Below are 21854 nucleotides of genomic sequence, written 5' to 3' on the forward strand. Positions count from 1 at the left end.
TATCACAAACTTCTAGCTCTATCTCTGGGACAAGTGGCCTTGGTACTTTTGTACTTCTAAAGAAACCCTTATGTCAGTGATGACAGACCAAAAGAAGCTTTGAAGATTACCATTGGGTGAAGAGTCCTCCTAACTGCAGGTGGATCTTCTAATTGGCACCAAGGGCATATGCTCTTGATATATATTATTTTCCTTTGATCATAGAGTGTAGAAACTGTATAAATATTGGACCTATATGCTTAATAAAATGGAACCCATGATCCCATTCACTGCTCCTCGACCCTGTCAAGTTCTCATGCATGCAGGATTTCTCTTTCTTCTCTCTTCTCACCTGAGCCAGTCTCCAGAGAGAACCTGCTCTTATCAGATGGCACCCAACTTGGCTTGAACAAGATCCAGTCAGACTTTTCTGCTGACCTGAAAACTCACCCCACCTTACCACCCAAATGGAAGTCTCATTCAAAAAGCTCCTGGCCATGAGTATCATTGTCTTCATCAGTATCATTATCATCATCTCGAATCACTTTCAGGATAAACGAGAGGATTTTTCTTCAATTGAGGTTAAAATAACGGCAGGCATTACGCACATCAGAGATATGTACGCCCCCATTGGTTCCCAAACTTTTTTGGCTACTGCCCCCTTTCCAGAAAAAAATATTACTTAGCCCCCTGGAAATTATTTTTTTTTTAATTTTAATAGCAATTAATAGGAAAGATAAATGCACCTGTGGCCATCACCGCCTTCCTGGATCACTGCAGCACCCACCAGGGGGCAGTAGTGCCCACTTAGGGAATCACTGCCTACACTTTAGTTTCACAATGAGTCTAACAGCAAGGAAAGAAACAAGGCAAGAATTGCACAATGAGAAGAGTACAGTCACCACACAACAGGCTAGAACAGAGTAGGACAGCTCACTTCCATCAGAACCAACTCATTCACCTAAAGGGCCAGTGCCCTGGAAAATACAGAATGAACTTTTTTAGTCTTAAAGATTCATATATATAACTTTGGAAAATTGCTAATGATTCTGATATGTACTATGATACAGTGTAATTTCATTCATTATGATAATTGTTTATCAGTTAAATATGAAATTTTAGCTAAGTTTAATTCTGTACAAAACTTATAGATAATTATTTCTTCTCATTAGGACTTGCAATGTATAATGGTTTCAGTGAATTTGAGAATTGTCTGAATGTAATTAATAGCTAGCCTGACACAGAGAGGGAACTTTTACTTTGTAGAAGCAGAAACTGTACTAGCTACTTAGTAAACATAAGATTTATAATAGGGCAGCTGGGTAGCTCAGTGGAGTAAGAGTCAGGCCTAGAGACAGGAGGTCCTAGGTTCAAAACCGGCCTCAGCCACTTCCCAGCTGTGTGACCTTGGGCAAGTCACTTGACCCCCATTGCCCACCCTTACCAATCTTCCACCTATGAGACAATACACCGAAGTACAAGGGTTTAAAAAAAAAAAGATTTATAATATAAATGCAAAATCCATTTAGGAAAAATTTGTAATGTGGAGAACTTTCTCTAGGATTTAAATTTTGGATTTTCAAATGAGATGTTATTTTAATTCATGTACTGTCAAAACTAGCAACAAGTGATCATATAATGACATTGTGATACAAGAAGGTTTAAATTTGTTAATCTGCGAATGTGAATTAACACAGGTATTAAGAATTTAGTATGTTGGGGCAGCTGGGTAGCTCAGTGGATTGAGAGCCAGGCCTAGAGACAGGAGGTTCTGGGTTCAAATCCGGCCTCAGACACTTCCCAGCTGTGTGACCCTGGGCAAGTCACTTGACCCCCATTGCCCACCATTAGCACTCTTCCACCTAGGAGCCAATACATAGAAGTTAAGGGTTAAAAAACAAAACAAACAAACAAACAAACAAAAACCTCTTACCAAGAATTTGGTATGTTATCCTACCCAAATTAATTTACCTATTTACTGCTATACCTATCAAACTACCAAAAAACTTTTTTACTGAATTAGAAAAAACTATAACAAAGTTCATTTGGAAGAACAAAAGACCAAGAATATCAAGAGAAATAATGAAAAAAAAATATAAAGGAAGGTGGTCTAGCAGTACCAGATCTTAAACTATATACTACAAAGCAGCAGTCATCAAAACAATATGGTACTGTAGAAGAGAGAGAAGGGAGGATCAGTGGAATAGACTAGCGGTAAGCGACCTCAGCAAGACAGTTTTCAATAAACCCAAAGAACCCAGCTTTTGGGACAAAAACCTGCTATTTGACAAAAACTGCTGGGAAAATTGGAAAACAGTATGGGAGAGATTAGGCCTAGATCAACATCTCACACCCTATACCAAGATAAACTCAGAATGGGTGAATGACTTGAATATAAAGAAGGAAACTATAGGTAAACTGGGTGAGCACAGATCTATGGGAAAGGAAAGATTCTAAAACCAAGCAAGAGTTAGAAAAAAAATCACAAAATATAAAATAAATAATTTTGACTACATTAAACTAAAAAGGTTTTGTACAGACAAAACCAATGCTACCAAAATTAGAAGGGAAACAACAAATTGGGAAAAAAATCTTTATAACAAAAAACTCAGATAAAGGTCTAATTACTCAAATATACAAGGAACTAAATCAATTGTACAAAAAATCAAGCCATCTCCCAATCGATAAATGGGCAAGGGATATGAATAGGCAATTCTCAGATAAAGAAATCAAAACTATCAATAAACACATGGGAAAGTGTTCTAAATCTCTAATAATTAGAGAAATGCAAATCAAAACAACTCTGAGGTATCACCTCACACCTAGCAGATTGGCTAAAATGAAAGAAGGGGAGAGTAATGAATGCTGGAGGGGATGTGGCAAAATTGGGACATTAATGCATTGCTGGTGGAGCTGTGAACTGATCCAACCATTCTGGATGGCAATTGGGAACTATGCTCAAAGGGCTTTAAAAGACTATCTTCCTTTTGATCCAGCCATAGCACTGCTTGGATTATACCCCAAAGAGATAATAAGGAAAAAGACCTGTACAAAAATATTTATAGCCATGCTCTTTGTGGTGGCAAAAAATTGGAAAAATGAGAGAATGTCCTTCAATTGGGGAATGGCTGAACAAATTGTGGTATCTGTTGGTGATGGAATACAATTGTGCTCAAAGGAATAAAGAACTGGAGGAATTCCATGTGAACTGGAAAGACTTCCAGGAATTGATGCAGAGTGAAAGGAGCAGATCCAGGAGAACATTGTACACAGAGACTGATACGCTGTGGTACAATCAAACATAATGGACTTCTCTACTAGCAGCAATGCAGCGATCCAGAGCAAGGCTGAGGGACTTATGAGAAAGAAAACTAGCCAGATTCAGAGGAAGAACTGTGAGAGGAGAAACACAGAAGAAAAACAATTGCTTGAACATATGGGCTGATGGGGATATTATTGGGGATGTAGACACTAAACTATAACTCTAGTCCAATTATCAATAATATGGAATTTGGTCTTGAGCAATGATACATGTAAAACCCAGTGGAATTGTGCGTCGGCTAAGGGGAGGCTATGGGAGTTTGGGGGAAAGGGAAAGAACATGAAATATGTAACTAGGGGAAAATATTCAAAATAAAAAAATAAAGATATGTAAAGGAAAAAAAGAATTGGCATGTTGCAAAAAATGGAATTTCTAAAGAGTGTTGTACTTGATGAGGATATATGAATTGTTTTTAAAGTATGTGCAGTGAATAAGAAGGAATTCACAGTCTAGGAATTAACATGTATTCAAATACAATTTGTTAGAATGTAATAATGTGTGAATGCAAAGTATGTATGAATTTGTAGTATAAAGAAAATTAATTTTTTAACCTGAATTGGTTAAGGCTGTGTATATAAATGTGATATGCAAACTGCGTAGGAATATAATGCAATTGACAAGGAAAATTTGACCAGTCCAGAATTCAAATAGGACTCAGTATAAGGTTATTAATTATAGGCAATTAAGCATAGTTACCTCTCCTCTATTTGTAATAAGGGTAAAAGAGGAGAAGCCAGATGAGATAGGAGTAATAGAGGAGATAATAAGTGAAAATTCTAGTGCAAAATAGATACAACAAATGATAGATCAGAACAATATTGGTGAAATTCAGTCAGTTATGTAAAAATGTTTTGAGTGTAAGGAGGCAAAACTGAAGTTCTATTCTGCTTTAAGCAGAGGTTTGAAAGGAAAAAGAGTAAATGTTTTGAGACTAAGTTTATTTGAATAATAATGGTGACAAAGCAACTAGAAGTGAGAGGATGTTGCATTGGAATATGAAAGAAACATTGCTAAAGGACTTTAATCAAAGTCAATTTGAAAGTTGTGGAGCTTTAATTAATATCCATTGAGAGTAATTTATTATCAAGGTTTTAAAACATACAAATTTTATAAGTATAGTAATCTAGTTAAAAAGGAATAGAAAGACAAAGTTGTTAGTAATAAAAAGATGTTTTTTTCCTCATTTCTCAAGTAATATACACTTATTAGGAAATGAAACCATGCTAACCCTCAAGCAAGACAGCTCTGAGATAGTATTGCTGAGGACTTGGAACTTCCTACAAACTTATTAACCCCTTCCTCATACACAGGAAGGAGACAAAGTGCCTACAATTATTTTACACTGATATTCAGGAATTAAAACAGCAAAACAGTAAATAAGAATGACTACAAAGTTGATAACTATTGTATGATAAAATTTAAAGATGAATATACTTTAACTATATACTTCAGAGATTTAAAGTTACCAGCCCTAGCCCTGACAAATCAAATGGCTTGTTGGAGCCATGGAATTTTAGTGCAAACATTCCATGTCCCAATTGACAAAATGAAATGAGTAATACATAATTGATAAGTTACCTTACCTGAACTTTAGAGAAATAACTTAAGAGCCCCTGAGATGTTAGTTGGCAGTTTGATCAAATTTTGATCCCGTATAAAGATATATTGCAACCAAAGCCAAAGAGTAAGCAGTAATTTTAAAAATGGTATATATGTGAAGAAGGAAATTTTAAATGAGCAAAAGGTAATTAGAATAGATGGAAACAATTCCTATGAAAATTTAAGTTTTTTTTTCAAAATGTAAAAAATTTTTGCCCAGGAGTTTATGAGTTTGTTTGGCAGTATATCCAGACACTACAACCTTTATATACAATCGCTGAGTAAAAATATGAGCTTTCCTGGAGACATGGAGGAAAAAAAATATATAGAAACTGCATTAAAAAACTGCTCTAAAACTGTGGCCTATGTAAAATAATCTGTGAAACTACAAGTGCTAATTTGATATAATTCTCCCAATTAGAGTTTATACCAATACCATATGGGCATTCTTAGTGAAACTGTAGATCCCAAACTATAAATTCAGATATAACAAATTCTAGTGTATGAGCCTTAAGGTTCAGAATAAAGAATATGCTTCCTCTATAGATACAACAGCTAATATGTTGGAGTTAGTTAAACTAAATTAGTAACTATACATTAAGCATAATGTATAATATAACATATATTATATTATGTATGTATAATAATGTATAAACATTATACATTAAGCAATAACGAAAGAAACTAAGAAATTATGGACAATGGCAATTGGATTAACTAGTTAGATACTAATATGAATATATTGGAAATAAAAGATTAATGGTTAAGATATTTAGGATAAATTTTATGGGAGAAAATCTAGGATGTATCTTTCAATATTAACATGTCGGTTTTTCATGTAATGCTCTTGTGTAGATCATAACACCTTCATGTTATAAATCAGTGATTATGGGGCAGCTGGGTAACTCAGTGGATTGAGAGCCAGGCCTAGAGACAGGAGGTCCTAGGTTCAAATCCGGCCTCAGCCACTTCCCAGCTGTGTGACCTTGGGCAAGTCACTTGACCCCCATTGCCCACCCTTACCAATCTTCCACCTATGAGACAATACACTGAAGTACAAGGGTTAAAAAAAAAAATCAATGATTATATTATGAAAAGCTACTTATACTAGTCCAAATGAGAACTGGAAAAGTAGAAGGAAAGGTTTAAGGAAAACTTTTTAGTATATCTCAAAAGAAATTGTTTGCTACCCTGCTAGGCCAAAATTGACAGAAAACAAACTTGATGACTTACCCACTGATGAATTAATTTGAGCAAAATTTTGGAGACTAGAGCATTCCCCTCCCTCACTTCCCATTTTTTCATGCCTCACTAACTAAGGAGATAACACTAGCAGACAAACAGAGAAGAATCTCCTGACCACAAATCAATCTCATTATTTATTGGAAAAAGGATTCTATTATTGACCTTTATGTATGAGAATTTACATAATTTTGAAAACAGAATCCCTATGATTTTAAACACATGACTCTATATTAGTGAAGATTTTTTTTAGAGAACAAACCTGTCTCATCACTCCCCCCTCCTGCCACAATAGAGGGACAAGCTCAGAAACCCTGAGCATCAACTTTAATAGTTAATAAATAAATTTAAATAGAACTTAAGTAGGACAGGATAGTTTTTTAGCTGCCATAGTGGTATGAATATAAATAAAGCTTCTAATACAGGCATGCAGCAAAGTTAATAAGATAAGCACAAATTTCTTACATTAATTTGAGGTAAAAATTTTTAGAAATTGTTAGGTTACATGAACATACAAGGAGCTTGTTTACAAATTATGAAAATGACTGGAATTGGAATATTATTAATAATGTGTAGAAGTTTTTGTCATTTAAGAGAAAAGAACAACACCTGATATGTTTTGCTTTCATTGGTGTTTGATGGGCACTCAGAGGAAGAGTGAATGGTTGGAATAGGCCACATTGGGCCTCAGTCCATATGGGACCTTTTCTGCACCTAGATTCTGGTGGTCCCTGAGTGAATTGGCTCTGGCTACATTCTGTCACAGCCTTAGCCTGCACATTTAAACACTTTTTTAACACTGAGTTTAAACACTCAGTCTGTATATTTCAAAGGAAGATCTTTTTCCCTACATTTCTTCTATGACAAAAATCTTTTTAATTGATACCAAATGCAACTTGTGAAGTAAGAATTTCCATTTAAAAAAATAAAGCCGATTCATAGACTATTTCAGCAATGACTTTAGATCACTGAGACTCTAATTGATCTACAATTAACTTGTCATGAGTATGGATTAACTACTTAAAAAAGAAATAAAATCTAAATTGTGTATTAAAGTTTAGGACCTCAGGAATTCTTATATCTCCTGAAATAGAAGAATTTATTTCATAATATGTTAGCTTTGCAAAGAATTTTTTTCCTAACAGGAGGACCCATTCAGAGAGTCTGCAAACAACGTGGAACACACAGATCAGAGAGTCCAGACAAACAGGAGCCATAAAGATGAAGATACAGATGAAGATAAAAGAAAATCCAGCTAAAGTTTAATCAATGTTATTAATCGTTATTGTTATTGGAATATACTTGTTGTGTCTTGTGTGACCCTAAATTTACCTAGGAACCTTTAGAATGATGACTTAGCTACAAAAGTATATCTCCTGGAACAATCAGTACTTTATTTAGGAGATGAATTGGAAACCATCAAAACAAGATTGCCACTGAAATGCAATTATAGATATGTAACCATTTCTGAAAAACCTTTTTATTTTAACCAATCTGATGAAAAATTTTCATGGACAAAAATGAGAGTTAGATTATTAGGAGCAGAGCAATCAAGCCCTGCTTGAGATCTCTAGATTTAGAAGAATCAGAAGCTCTTACTCATACTCTAGAAAATAGTCATATTCCAGGTGTTAATCCAAACACTATAGCTAATTCTATATTGGATACTTGCAAATCTTTTAATCCTTTTGGAAGTTTGTCTCAAATTTTGGTGCATACTATTCCTGTTATTGTTATTTTTCTCATTTGTTTAATCATAACCTATTTGTATATGTTTTATTCTATTTACTCGTAATAGTGCTAGAGATTTATCGGCCTCAGTCTTTGAGATACAGCTTCATGATTTAAAAAAAAGGGGGGGGGGCAGGAATTAGAAGTCCATAAGGACATTCTGGGTCCATTGAGACAAAAGCAGCCAGAAAAGACATTTGTAGATCTGCCTCAGACCCTAACAAGGATCAGTCTTGAGCTTGTAGGTCTACAAATCACTATCTAAGAACACCTGGATTCTTAATTGGCTCAGAACATCCTGACCAGCTAATTTACTATCACAAACTTCTAGCTCTATCTCTGGGACAAGTGGCCTTGGTACTTTTGTACTTCTAAAGAAACCCTTATGTCAGTGATGACAGACCAAAAGAAGCTTTGAAGATTACCATTGGGTGAAGAGTCCTCCTAACTGCAGCTGGACCCTCTAATTGGCACCAAGGGCATATGCTCTTGATATATATTATTTTCCTTTGATCATAGAGTGTAGAAACTATAAATATTGGACCTATATGCTTAATAAAATGGAACCCATGATCCCATTCACTGCTCCTCGACCCTGTCAACTTCTCATGCATGCAGGATTTCTCTTTCTTCTCTCTTCTCCCCTGAGCCAGTCTCCAGAAAGAACAAGTTCTTATCATATTAGTATATCTGTCATATACTAATATATATACTAATATATATTATAATGAAAACAGCACAATTGAGAAGTAGCTTTCAGGTAATGAAAAGATCTCCAAGACAGGCAACTAGCCAGTTTGCTTAACTGAGACTAACCAGATAATCCAATGAGAGAAGATCTGGTGTTAGTGAAAAGTACGTCTAGAGTTGCAAAACCTGGATTTAAATCACCTGTATGACCTTGGGCAAATCACCTGCTTCAGTTTCCTCATCTGGAAAGTGAGGACCTTGGACTCCATCTCTGCAATAGCTTTCAACTGGAGATTCTATAAACTTTGAATATAACTATAACCTATTATAATCTGTGGGAGTTGAGATAAATTACATTAAAGGCTTTTGCTGCACATCACATCTGCTACCACACTCCCAGTTAGCAGGTAGATTTATTTTTCTTTTAAACCCTTACCTTCCATCTTTGAATCATTACTGTGTATTGGTTCCAAGGCAGAAGAGTGGTAAGGACTAGGTGTGGGGGGGTGTTAAGTGACTTGCACAGGGTCACATAGCTAGGAAGTATCTGAGGTCAAATTTGAACCCAGGACCTCCAGTCTCTGGGCCTGGCTCTCAATCCACTGAGCCACCCAGCTGCCCCCCTAGCAGGTAGATTTTTGAGTGAGTCCAGAGAAGGGATGGACAGATTTGAAGGAAATGAGGAAAAGTGGGAAGCTTTAAATCCACTTATACTTTCACTTCCACATTCTCCAAACCCCACTCTTCATCTGAGTCAGTTTTGTACTGAGGTTTTGGTCAATAGCTTAGTTCTAACTCCACCAGCCCAACTAGTCATTTCCTTTACTCTTGGCGTAAAGGTAATGAGTTATTGAGCAATCCTAAAAACTCCCACTCCTCCCCCCCCTTCCCTAAACAAAGAAAGACTGACCGAGAGAGAGACCAAATGTGAGGAAAGTTTAGAATTTTACAGACTACAAAGGACTCTGAAGCTCATTCATCAAGTCTACTCCAGTACAGATGAGATTTCTCTGTCTGCTTTCTGTCCTGTTTGTCACTTCCCAGAAACTTAACAGGGATTTCAAAAATCGAGAAAGTGAAGAAAGCTTAGTGGAAATTGAATTTTTTTTTATATGGATTATGGAGATATCTGGTTCCATCCCAGCCAAGATTTCTAGAAGCAGATGGCTCAAGGTAAGATTGTAGGGCTTGAGGGCAGGAGTACAATAAAAGAGTTGGAGGGCTAAATCGGGCTGAGAGGAAGGACTCTGTTTGTTTTCCTGGTACTCCCAATGTGCTTGTATCTGCTGTTTCTGGTACTGGGACATCCTTGGTTGCAAAAGTATACAGAGGGGAAGTTGGGGGTGGAGACAGGAATTTGGGTTTAATAGAACTATAAAAAGGTTACTATTATTCAAAACCTAAGACTCAAATCCAGAAGCCAGATAACTCAGCACTAAACAGAAAAGGAGCAGTAGGTAAAGAGGCTACCGGGACCAGCCATGGTAAATGTCCTGTTTCTCATCTTACTGTCCAAAGCTGAGTCCTAATCCTTTTCACTATTGATTTGGGGCCAACAACCTAGGTGGAGGTGTAGTGTAGGGCAGGATAACTGGGGGAGGCGGGGAGGAAGGTCAGGCAGAAGGATGGGATGAGAGGAAAGAGTAAGTGAAAGCAGGTTTAGGTTCTGAGGTCCAACCCGGTCCTAGTATTCCAGCCATTCGCACTTCTCTGGCTCCCCTGTTTCCCCAGCAGTGGGACCAACCATGAGATAAATCCCTGATATCATCCCCAGGAGCCCTGGCAGAGGTGGCCACTGCTGTTGCTGCTAGCTCCCCTGCTGTTGCTTCCCTCGTCTGCCTCAGCCTCCTGTGAGCTGGACGAAGAGGGCAATAATTGCTACTGCAACTTTTCCGCTCCGAACCCTGAATGGGATAGAATTGCGATGTGCATTTCCTCGGTACAGGCGGATATCGATGGGGGCGGCCACAACTTGGACATCTTTTTGCAGAAAGTAATTGCTGACCCGAGCAAAATCTCGGACATACTGAGATCGCTGCGCCTAAAACGGCTGAGGCTAAGGGGTGCCCAGGTCCCGGCCCCACTTCTGCATCAGCTCCTGAAGGCATTGACCTACACGCGGATTGAAGAGCTGTCCCTAGTAGATCTGGTGATTTCGATGCCGCCCCTGCTACCTCCGTCATTCAGTGACAATGACCTCAGGCTGAAAGCCCTGCACCTCCACAGAGTGCTGTGGACCGGAGAGGGCAACTTACTGGCGACAGTGGGGCCTTGGCTAAAACCTGGACTGAAGGCACTGAGCTTGACTGGTTTAAACCTGAGCTATGTGCCCTGCCCAGAGTTGGACGCCTTTGGGGAACTGAACTCTCTAGATCTGTCGGACAATCCAGAGATAACAGAGAATGGCTTAACTTCGGCGCTTTGCTTCTCGAAGCTCCAGGCACTGAAGGATCTGGCACTTCGGAACACCGGCCTCCAGTCCTTGGGGAGAGTGTGCCGGGCTCTGGAGGCGACGGAGACCAATGTGCAGCGACTGGACATCAGTTACAACGAGCTGGGAGGGAAACCCTGGCCTCAGTGTACCTGGCCACCCTCCTTGCTCTCGCTCAACCTGTCCCACGCGAATCTGAAGTGTGTGCCGAAGCCTCTGCCCAAGAAGTTGCAGCAGCTGGACCTAAGCTACAACCTGCTGAGGAAGCAGCCTCAGTTGCCCCAGGTAACCGACTTGATCCTTGAAGGGAACCCTTTTGCCTACGCCGGTGCCTCAGCCAGACTGCAAAGGGAGCAGCCGACAGAGGACTGCGCAGTTCTTTCTCGCGGGAGCAAGTTCGCAGGCGCCACGCTAGCCTTCCTGGTCTCTGGGACAGCAGCCTTGGCGCTGCTGCGCTGGACCAGAGAATTCGCCTGAAGGCTTGTGGGGAGCAACTGGGAAGAGGAAAAGAACATTCAAGTTCCCACCTGACTGACTTGTGATTCCAGGGAATGCAGGGGAACCCTGCCAAGATCTCAACCTCCACCACTTTTCATTAAAAAATAAAAAATTAATAATAATTGAGAAATAAAATGTCCGCACGTCTTTTTTCTCTCTTCTCCAGAGATTCTGAAACCCAGTTCGTAACACTGGAATGGGGGGCGGGGAGGGGCGCGGGGCAGGGAAGTGAGGAAGCAGGAAGAAGGAAAATTGTTTTCACAACTGAGACTGGTTCTTCTAAACAGAAGAGCTCCAGACGAGGTACTAGTCCTTATGTCTCTCCTCCCCCTAACTGTAAGCTACCTTCCCGGAATCATAAACTCTTAAGACTGTAAGAAACCTTGGAGTTCACCAAGACCAGGGAGTTCTTATCTTGAAGTCCCTGAACTTAAAAAATTATTTCAATATGGTTTTGCATATTTTTTGTAATGTTACACGTATTTAATTTTATGCATTTCCAACATTAAAGGGGCATATGAAAAGTGTTTAAAACCCCTGTATCCCTTTCCCTTCCTTTTCTTTAGCTTCACCAGGATGTCAAATCCCAATGAAGGTCTGGTAATTGTGACCTCACCTCCCTAGAGGAAACTGATGTGTGTGGAATCAATTGACTGTATTGAGAACTTGGAAGCTTGTGGGTGGGCCAAGGGCAGAATTCTGAGAACCAGACACAGGTGGACTGAAGATAGCCTGGTGGCCTTGGATTGGGGGACAGCATGCCCCGCCCTAAACCACCATATGGGCCATGAATTATTGAGGAGAACCCTAGAGGCTCCAGAACCATGACAAGTAGTGAGCAGGTAAGGAGAAACTTGCCCTCTGGACCTCCCTGGCTGCTTGGGCTCAGGGCCTAGGCCTCATTATCTTCTCCTGCTTCAGGCTGAGGCTGCAACAGTGACAGCAATGATAGAAGTGGCATCCATACCAGAGACAGGTGAGGAATTCCACCCAAGAGCAGTTCTGGAGGGGACCCTGAAGTCAGGTTTCCTGTGTCCTGGACAGGAGAACACAGTAGAAGCCCACAGTCCTGAGTAACCCACCACTCTATTACAGATCATGAAACCTACAGCCCCCGATTCCTTATAGAGGGTCCTAGAATGCTCTTGCTAGATCCAGGAGACCCTGAGACTCTGGTACTGTTGGGGTGGGGAAAGATGGGGCAAGGCATGAGGAGGATGGAGGAAAATGAGGGTATAAACAGGAATTGACCTTACTGACTTTAGTCTTGCACTTAGGAGCACCAATTCACATTTGACTGAGCCTTAGGCCCAGAGCATGCCCAGGTAGAATAAGGGGGTAGGTGGGGAGGGTGGTTGACAAGTCTGTGTCTCCTTCTGTCTCATTCTATTTCTCCCCCTTGTATCATACTGTATACTGTCCTAGAGACAACTCTTTTGGTACCTTCCCAAGTTGGAGCATGTTGCTTAGAAGGCATGTGGCAGGGAGGAAAGGGAGGACTGTGATGTCCCAGACTGAAAGTCTTGGGGTCCGATGGAGTAGGGAGCTAATGTTCCCAGAGAGGTGAGCTCTTCTATATCAATACAGAAAACAGAACAGAAGTTCCTGGAGAGCATTCGGGCTGTGCTGGGCTCAGTATCCAGAGGTTATAGTGTGTCTGTGCTGATTAGGGGCAGAGAAGCCAAGCAGCCAGATCTGGTTCCTCAGGTGACGAGCTGGAATTCACTTTGCCCTACCTACCATACAGTGTGTGTGTGGATGGGGGGGGGGGCCGAGGGGTGGTGTCAGAGGGACTTTTCTCCTCATCCTCATTCCACCCCTACCCTCTCTAATATTAATTTCTAGCTCCTGGCAATGCTGTTTGAGGAGATTCAACCTGCAGAATCTGCCTTTCAACCCTCCCTCAGGACCCTAAGTCTAGTGCAGGTGACAAATCTTGAAAGGGATTTGCAGGGACTGGGCAGCCCTGGAGAGTGCTTTTCAGGATTTGGAAGCTTTTGATAGGTTCCACACAAACATATCCCATGCACTTCCCACGACTTCTCATTGCTTTTAGCTCAGTTCTAGTGGGAAGGGTCAAGACTTATTATCTGGAGCAGGGGACCTGAGCTTGCTGGAGGTGTACCCACTGGGTCTGTGAGTATGCAATTTTTTTTTCTTTATTCCAGTGACAAATTTACACATAAGTTTTCCAAGGTTACATGATTCATGGAATTGACAAACAATTCCACTGGGTTATTCATGTATTCTCACTCAAAACCCATTTCCATATTATTCATTTTTATAAGATCAAAACTCTAAATCATATACCCAAACAAACAAGTGATAACTCATATGCTTTCTTCTGCATTTCTACTGTAAGTATGCTACTTTGCCCAGGATAACGAATATTTTCTTCTAGCACTTCCTCACTTCCCTATTCCACCCCAAGCACCATTCCCACAAAAGCCAGACTGGAGGGCCCTGTTCTGGAGTCCAGTAGCTTGTAATTTTCTGGGAGAAGAGGAAGCAGAAAAAGCACTATCTTCCCTCATGGACCTTTGATCTCTCAGAGAGCCAGCTGCCCTCTTCAGGGTTTGTCTGTCTATAGACTAGGGTTACCTGCTCATTATGTTTTTATGCCTGGGATTCAAGGCTTTTGAAGATCCTGTGGCAGAGGTCCATATTTCAAGATCTTTTCAAGCCTAGGTTTCCACTTTTTTCCCAGGGTAGTGGAAGGAGCTAGTGAAGCAGAGGTCCTTGACTCCAAATCTGGCTGCCAACTTTACCTCAAGGCAATGGAGGGCTTGGACAGGTATGTGAGTCTGTGATCCCTGGTAGAAAGAATGAGGGAAGGAGAAAGAAACTCAGAGGGCAACCTAAGGAACCCTGCCCAGAGTTATAACCATCTTCATCCCCAGGGCCTGCTCCCTTCTTACTGTGACATTTTCCTGCCTGGAGCCCAGCACCATCAAGAGGCCCTGGGTCAGAAGCCTGTGTCGAGGCTCACTGAGAGTCCTGCAGCTCCCAGAAGCTCCGTGAGTCTAGCTTGGGGTGGGATCCAGGGCAGCAGTTTGAGGGTCCTATAAAATAAGGGGTGGTTAGTTCCCCATACCCAGCAAAAGAACACAATGAGCAGGGTACCCTAGTCATACAGACAAAGAAACCCTGAAGAGGGGAGCTGTGCAGAAGACAGTTCCCATAACAAAGACCTGCATTGTGCCTGGCCTTAGCTCTCACTCCTTGTAGGGACTGCCCTTTATTGCTAGCACTGGCAGGGAAAACCTCCAAGGCCCATGTGGGCTCATTGCTTTGGACTGTGACTCAGTTACTCTTCGGGAATAGTTACAGTAGCCTGCTGCTCTACTTGGATCCCCGAGGTATGAGGTTGGGGAGGGAGGGAAGGGAAAAGAAGAAGTGAAGGGAGAATTAATTCTTTTGGGGGAGGGTCCCTAGAAAGCTCTGCTCCCCAAGCTTCCAAATACCAAGGTTCTCAAAGAAGCTTCTTATCCAGGCTTCTCACTGAAAAGTGGGTGTTCCATACCCAGTTCCAGTTCAGTGGGAAGGAGGAGCCCCATGTGACTCTTAGCAGGAGAAGTTGGGAGGGGTGGACAAAATTGTTCTTTGACTACACCAAAAGTCCATCCCACTCCTCATGAATTGGTCCCATTGCCTGCCTGTTCTCCCTGGCAGTCACCCCTTTGGGGCTGCTCCTGGCCTCACTATCAGGGGCTAAAAGAGCCCAGGACCCAGCTCAGTCAAAGCAGGTTTCTCCCATACTGTGGGATGCTTCAGAAGAAATTCAGGCTCGGCGTGCAGCTGTTCAGGCCCTGCGCTCTGGGCTTTCTGGAGCCACTCTGCAGGAGAGTCAGCTTACCCAGCTAAGCCTGGTGCTCAGGGAATTGAAGGTGAGACAGAACTGGTTCTGGTACCTGGGTACTATCCTCCCACCTAGGGCAAAAGAGGCTCTGGAAACTATTGACTGAACTTGCTATCTGCAGGTATTGAAAAACCAAAGCCGGTACTGTGAGACTATGATGCTCAAGGGACCTGGAGCCTCTGCACCTGGGCTTCCAAACATGCAGGTATGTGGGTGCCCAATTCCCTAGACCAGTGATGGCAAACCTTTTAGAACATTTTAGGGACCTGTACCCCACCCTGCCTGTGTTTGGAGGCAGGGCAGGACTCCATCTGTGTGTGTGTGTGTGTGTGTTGCTGCACATGCCCATAGAGAGGTCTCTGCATGCCATTTTTGACACATGTGCCATAGGTTCACCATCATGACCCTAGACCTTGAGATTAGCATTTTGTCACCACCCATAGAAGATGGCTCTGGGGCTAATTTTAAAGCATCCTTTCTCAGTATATTTGATTTCAAATTTGCACTTAGGGTGCAAAAAGGGACATTTTGTTATAACTTTATATAATTGGCCTATTTTAAGGTGAGGCTCCTTGGTGTAGTGGATAGAGTACTGGACTAGCAGTCTAGAACATCTGGGTTTAAATCCTACCTCTTAAAATTACCAGTTGGGCTATGATGCTTAAGACACTTAACATCTCTGAGCCTCTGACAAATCTGTGTCAGTTATAGGCAGGTTGAGGTCTATCTCCATTGTATACTTTAAATAGAAGAAAATTCTGTTTTCCACAACAAGAGGTACTTTTATGATGAAAAGTCCTCTGTGTTGAATCAGATGTTGGGGCAGCTAGGTGACTCAGTGGATTGAGAGCCAGGAGGTCCTAAGTTCAAATCTGACCTCAAATACTTCCTAGCTCTGTGACTTTGAGCAAGTCACTTAACCCCCATTGCCTAGCCTGGTGATGGCAAATCTATTACACGTGACACGTGTAGCCATTTTTGATGACACACGGCTGCGTACAGAGAAGTATGGGGCCGCATGCCAAGGATGAAACATTTGCTATAGTGTAGTATAGACACTCTGTGCACTATAGATGAAAATTCTACCTATATTAATTTATCTATTTTGGTTTATTAAATACAGTTATATATCATAATTATAAATTTTTGTTATTTAAACTATAAATATCACAAAATTATTGTATTTTTCTCGAAGTGACACACCACCTGAGTTATGCTTGGTTTTTTAGCAAATTTTGACATACCAAGCTCAAAAGGTTGCCCATCACTGGCCTACCCCTTATCATTCTTTTGTCTTGGAAACAATACACAGTATTAATTCTAAAAAAGAAAGTTTAGGAAAAAAACAACAAAAACCAGTGAATTGGAGGTCAAAGGCTCCAGTGAACAGTAATAATTTTGAAACCTTTGAGAGGAAAGGAAGAGAATGAGCAGAAGTACAAATACCTTGCTAAAGCTTTCCTATTTCTCCATCTTCCTAGAGAGATATCTCCCTTATATGTTCCTTTCTGGGTTTATAAGTTGGCCTCTTCTAGCCCTGCTGGTACCTCAAATAGTATCTCTTACATATAGAGTGATGACAGAGGAGAGACAGACCTCAGACTCAATCCCAATTCCTATTTATTAATTTAAAACCCTTACCTTCTGTCTTAGAATTGATACTAAGTATTGGTTCCAAGGCAGAAGAGCTGGAATTAAGTGACTTGCCCAATGTCACACAATTAAGAAGTTTCTGAGATCATATTTGAACCCAGGACCTCCAGTCTTTAAGCTTGGCTCTCTATCCACTGACCCACCTATTTGCCCCTCTTCCTATTTATTTTGATACCTTGTTAATCCTGGTACCTATTTAGCTTGAAAGAAGGAAAATATGTATTCTAAGTACCCTTACAATCTGGCATCTGATCTCACAATATTACTCTTTGCTTTTTAAATTTAAGTAAATTTTTTCAAGTAACAAAAATCCACCTTCTCTCCCTTCTCACCTGCTTCCTATCCCCACAGGAAAAAAAAAAGAAAGAAAGAAAACAAAACCCTCATAATAAATTGGCATAGTTGAGCAAAACAAATTCCTGTATTGGCCAAGCCTAAAAAACCTGTTGCAATTTGGGCTCTTTCTCTCACCAGGAAGTGGGCAGCTCTATTGCATCATGAGTGTTTGAATCAGGCCAAGCCATCTCCTTTGTTGATCAGCATTCTTAAAACATTCAAAGATGTTTGTCTTTATAATATTGTTGTCATAAGAATCTTTTCAAGGTTACTGATTACATTTTAATGATATCTATAGTTGCTTAAAAATAACATAAAAGAATGAAATTAAAACCCAACCTTTCAAGGAGGAGGCTTTGTTGTATTATAACATTTCTCTCTAGGTGCTAGAATCAAAGGAGACCTTTTCTCCCATTTTCCAGAAGCACCCCCAAGGTGAGTTCAGGCCCTGTGGCCCAGACACTATCTTCTTGGAGTTCCTCTTAGTTTGTCTATCTTCCCCCAGAATAAAAATATTTCTCTTTGGCCGCATGCACTTCAGAAACTCTGGGCCTGGGGAAGAAGTTTCTCCTATCAGCAGCACCAAGAAACTACCCTCTTGAGGGCTCCAAGAAAAAGGTAAAGCTTCACCCATTCCTATAGAGAGTACGTGGGGATTTCCCAGGGAACAGTTTTCTGTGGGTAAAATTAGGTTAAAATGAACACTATTGGAAATATGAAAGAAGGAAAGGAGTCACAAAAGGGCAGGTTGAATTATAGAAAATTTCTGAGAGGGAAAGCCCCACTGTTTTATCTTGGTGATAATGGTGACAATCAGGTATGATTTATGCTTTTCTTGTATTTTAGGGTTTTAGATTTGGAAAGGACCTTAGAGATCATCTAGTTCAATCTCATTATTCTCATAGATGAGGAAATTAAGGATAGTAGAGAGTAAGTTATTTCCTTGAGAGTTCATAGATAATAAGTAGCAGAGCAGACATTTAAATTCAGGACCTCTGGGACAGCTAGGTAGGGCAGTGGATAGAGAGCCATACCTGGAGTGGGGAGGACCTGGGTTCAAATCTAGCCTCAGATACTTCCTGCTGTGTAACCCTGAGCAAGTCACTTAACACCAATTATCTAGCTCTTCTATCTTGAAACTAAAACTTGTATCAATTCTAAGAGAGAAAGTAAGAGTTAAAAAAAATAATTGATACTAAGAAGGATTTTAAAAAAATTTAGGTCCTCTGACTCCAAATCCAATGATCTGATCATGATCCCTTTTTTTAGAAAGAGTCGGTAGAGTTACTTCCTATCTCTCTTAGACTTAGCTGATTTTACTGCTCAGGAATTCACTGCCAGTAGTGCTGAAACCTCTAACTTTGAGGTGGGGGCAATGGGAATTGGGAGCTTTGTTTGAGGCAAAACCAATGGCCTCGGTGGGGAAAGTAGGCCTTATTTCTAAGGCAGCAGTTTTTTAAAATTAAATTTAAATTTAAATTAATTTATTTTAACAATTTTTAAAAGTTCCAAATTCTCTTCTCACCCCTTCTCCACCCATTTGAGAAGGCAAAAAATATGAAACCCATTTTACATGTGAAGTCATGCAAAACATATTTCTATATTAGTAAGGCAAGAGTTATTAAATGTTTGTTGTCATGGACCCATTTGGTAATCTAGTAAAACTTAATACCACTATGGCTTGTTGCCTATCACTGAAGGAAATGCTGGATTTCAGATAACAGTAAATGAAAATAAATATCTAATTTCTTTCCCCATCCAAGTTCAATAGATTCATAAAATCTAATGGGACTCCAGGTTAATAACCCTTGCCTCTAAGGGAGAGGAAAATGGAACTTGGCCCAATGGAAAAAAAAAACAAAACAGAATGTATGTAAGTCCTCCTTGTTGGTGTCTATTCTCTTAGCCCCCTGACGTAGCACTGCAGTTTATGTTAGCACGGGCCCATAGGCAGCTGCTCCAGGAGCATCACCGATCCCAGGTCCAAGAGGAACTGAGCTGCTTGAGGCAAGACAAGAAAATAGCAACAGATCAGGTTAGTCCCAGATATCTAGGGGGGAAAAATAAAAGAGACCAAGACTAGTGCTGAAGCTAAAGAGTAGGCTTCTTCTGTCTCAGCAAATACCGATGTTCATTAGGCCCCAGACCTATCTGCTGAGAATCTGAGCTGGAGGCAGGATCATGAAGCACTGGCCTTACAAGTGGAGGCTCTGAGATTGGAGCGAGATGCAGCTGAACAGGACCTAGAGGCCCTGTACAAGCTGTATGTCCAAGGAGCCCGGACACAGACTTGCCACATCTTGCAGGTCAGTAGTAAACAAAGAATGGTGGCAGAGGAATGATGAAGCTCCAGCTTAATAACTCAAGTTAGTGGCAGATGGCCACTCAAGACCCAGCTAAAGAAATAGATGTCTGAATTCCTCTAACCAACAATCCATTAAAAGCACAGGTGTTCCAGGCTTGTCAGGGGCTGTGGAAGGAGCGGGCTACTGCCAGAGAGTTACATCATCGAATCCTGTTGGCTGGAGTCTTACAGGATGCCATCTCTCTGGCCACACAGAACCAACAGCTCCAAGTCCAGAATGAGCAGCTCAAGAAGGGTGAGGATTATGAGAAGGAGAAGTGTAGGAAAGAAGTGGGGTTCAAATGACAATAGAAATAGGGACTGTTTCACTAATCTCAACCCATGAGTATATCCCAGGGCTTTGTCCTGAAGTACAAGGGATTACTATTAGGAGAGATGAGATTGGGGTCTGGCAACCTTGGTCCTCCAACAGGCCTTCAGTGATTCTGTGTTCCATGTCTCCCAACAGAAATCACAGAGAGGAGGGAAAAAGTTTAAGCTCTGGCAGTCTGCCCAAACACATTTTCCTCAAAGTAAAGGCATTCCAATCCAGGTCTGCCTTGGCTAACAGACATGGCCCCACAGTCATACCTGTACTGCAAGAGTCAAATCAAAAGCAAGCTTTTAGTAGCCACAGCAAGAATCTTTCTTATTTAGTGGTACCTAGCCTAAATTCGGTCCTACTTCTGGAGAGTATTTACTGCCACCTAGCTGGAAAGCTGTGCTTTTTTATTTCCAACTCCCTAGAATTTGGAGGAAAATGTGTAATATTACAGAACCTTGGAATATAGAGAGGCCCAGTCAGCTGGCACTTGCTCTGTCCTGGCAAACTCCCTTCTTTGTATTCCTAATCTTGATTATTCAATTTTAGCATCTATTGAGAGGAAAACTGCCCACTCCTGCTACATACACCTTGCCCCTATTGATTGTAACCTTTCCCCTACACAATCGCTTTCTTCTTCTTCACTGTCTTTCCATTGTGCCTCTGGAAATCCTCAAGTATTATTAACAAACATCTCCTCTTCCTAGATCTCTCCAGTTTATTATTTTTTCCTTTTTATGGGTGCACTAAAACTTGACTCTCCAGACACTACATCCCTGGTGGCTGACACTTCTCCCTCTGGCCTACTAACTAAAGACCACCCTGTGCTAAGAGAAATAGTTCTCATATTGCTTGATTTTCACTGCCACTTTCAGATCCTCTGGCAGCCAATGCCATACAACCACTTCTATATAACTGCGCAGATCCTTGTGGTTGCCTCTGGGTCCCTCATCCTCCTTTCACAAGGAATGCAGTGTCTGGTTCATGGTTTTTCCTCTGTACCTCAGTTTGGGGTTTAGATTTAGATGTATAAGTGACTTCAGAAACTATCTAATGAGGGTATGAAAGAAAAGAATGCTGACTGGAGTTGGAAGACCTTCTGCCTCTGATGCTTGCTATCTGAGTGACCATGGGCAAACCAGTGATCTGTTTCTTCATCTGTTGGAATAAGATCCCATGACCTTGGTCCAACTTCTCTATTTAGAGTAAAGATGAGGAAAATAGAGCTTAAGCACATTAAGTGATTTGTCTCAGGTCACACAAGATAGTAAATATCAGACCCCAAATAAGAACCCAAGTCCTCTTGACTCTAGAACACTCTCTTTTTACTGACACATGACCATCTTTATCCTTGAGATGCATCTTCAAACACTCTGGCTTCCATTACATATTTTTAAAAATTTCCTTACTGATACATTTTGTCTGGACAAATTAATAATTTCCCAGTAAATAACTTTCCTATAGTATCTTTTTAAAAATGTTTGTTGGTTACATTAAAATTCCCAGGTATCTCTGCTCACCTCCCCCACTTCCCACACCACAGAATGCATCACCCAGCTCCAAAAATGTGTGTATAAATATGTCTTTTGTGTTTCCAATTATTGGTTTTTTTCCCTGGATGTGACATTCAAAAATTATCCTTCAAATATTAAATCTATAGTTGTATATAATGTTCTCTCGGTTCTACTGGTTTCTCTCTTCATAATTTCATGTTGGTCTTTCCAGATTAAAAAAAATTAACCTGTTCATCATTTCTTATGGTGCAGTAGTATTTCATCACAATCATATATCATCGCCTATCTTGCCATAAAAAGTTTAATCAAAACCTTCTAATTGTGACTGACAGAG

At 40.7% G+C, this 21854-nt stretch overlaps 3 protein-coding genes across 3 annotated transcripts in view; 2 read left to right on the plus strand and 1 right to left on the minus strand.

The window, feature by feature from the left end:
* LOC123233857 (transmembrane and coiled-coil domain-containing protein 6-like) overlaps positions 1–9870 on the minus strand; it is an 18434-nt gene extending 8564 nt beyond the window's left edge. Inside the window, exon 1 of the mRNA XM_044659891.1 lies at positions 9768–9870. Within this exon, the coding sequence (XP_044515826.1) occupies positions 9768–9870 (103 nt within the window). The remainder of the gene's footprint in view (positions 1–9767) is intronic.
* A 99-nt stretch (positions 9871–9969) lies between these two features.
* CD14 (CD14 molecule) lies at positions 9970–11618 on the plus strand. The gene is made up of 2 exons (XM_044664540.1): positions 9970–10047; positions 10338–11618. The coding sequence occupies exons 1-2, from the start codon at positions 10045–10047 to the stop codon at positions 11469–11471; spliced, it is 1137 nt and encodes a 378-aa protein (XP_044520475.1). The 5' UTR covers positions 9970–10044; the 3' UTR covers positions 11472–11618.
* A 698-nt stretch (positions 11619–12316) lies between these two features.
* On the plus strand, positions 12317–19990 carry LOC123233858. Its single transcript, XM_044659893.1, is given in 14 exon segments — positions 12317–12334; positions 12414–12468; positions 12588–12667; positions 13080–13199; positions 13338–13418; positions 13549–13628; positions 14200–14286; positions 14393–14509; positions 14721–14851; positions 15165–15379; positions 15473–15556; positions 19247–19379; positions 19459–19646; positions 19790–19990. Coding segments are annotated over 14 exon segments (1590 nt in total).
* Positions 19991–21854: the final 1864 nt, after the last annotated feature.

Source organism: Gracilinanus agilis, chromosome 2, assembly GCF_016433145.1.
Source record: "Gracilinanus agilis isolate LMUSP501 chromosome 2, AgileGrace, whole genome shotgun sequence".
In the NCBI taxonomy this organism is placed as follows: Eukaryota; Metazoa; Chordata; class Mammalia; order Didelphimorphia; family Didelphidae; genus Gracilinanus; species Gracilinanus agilis.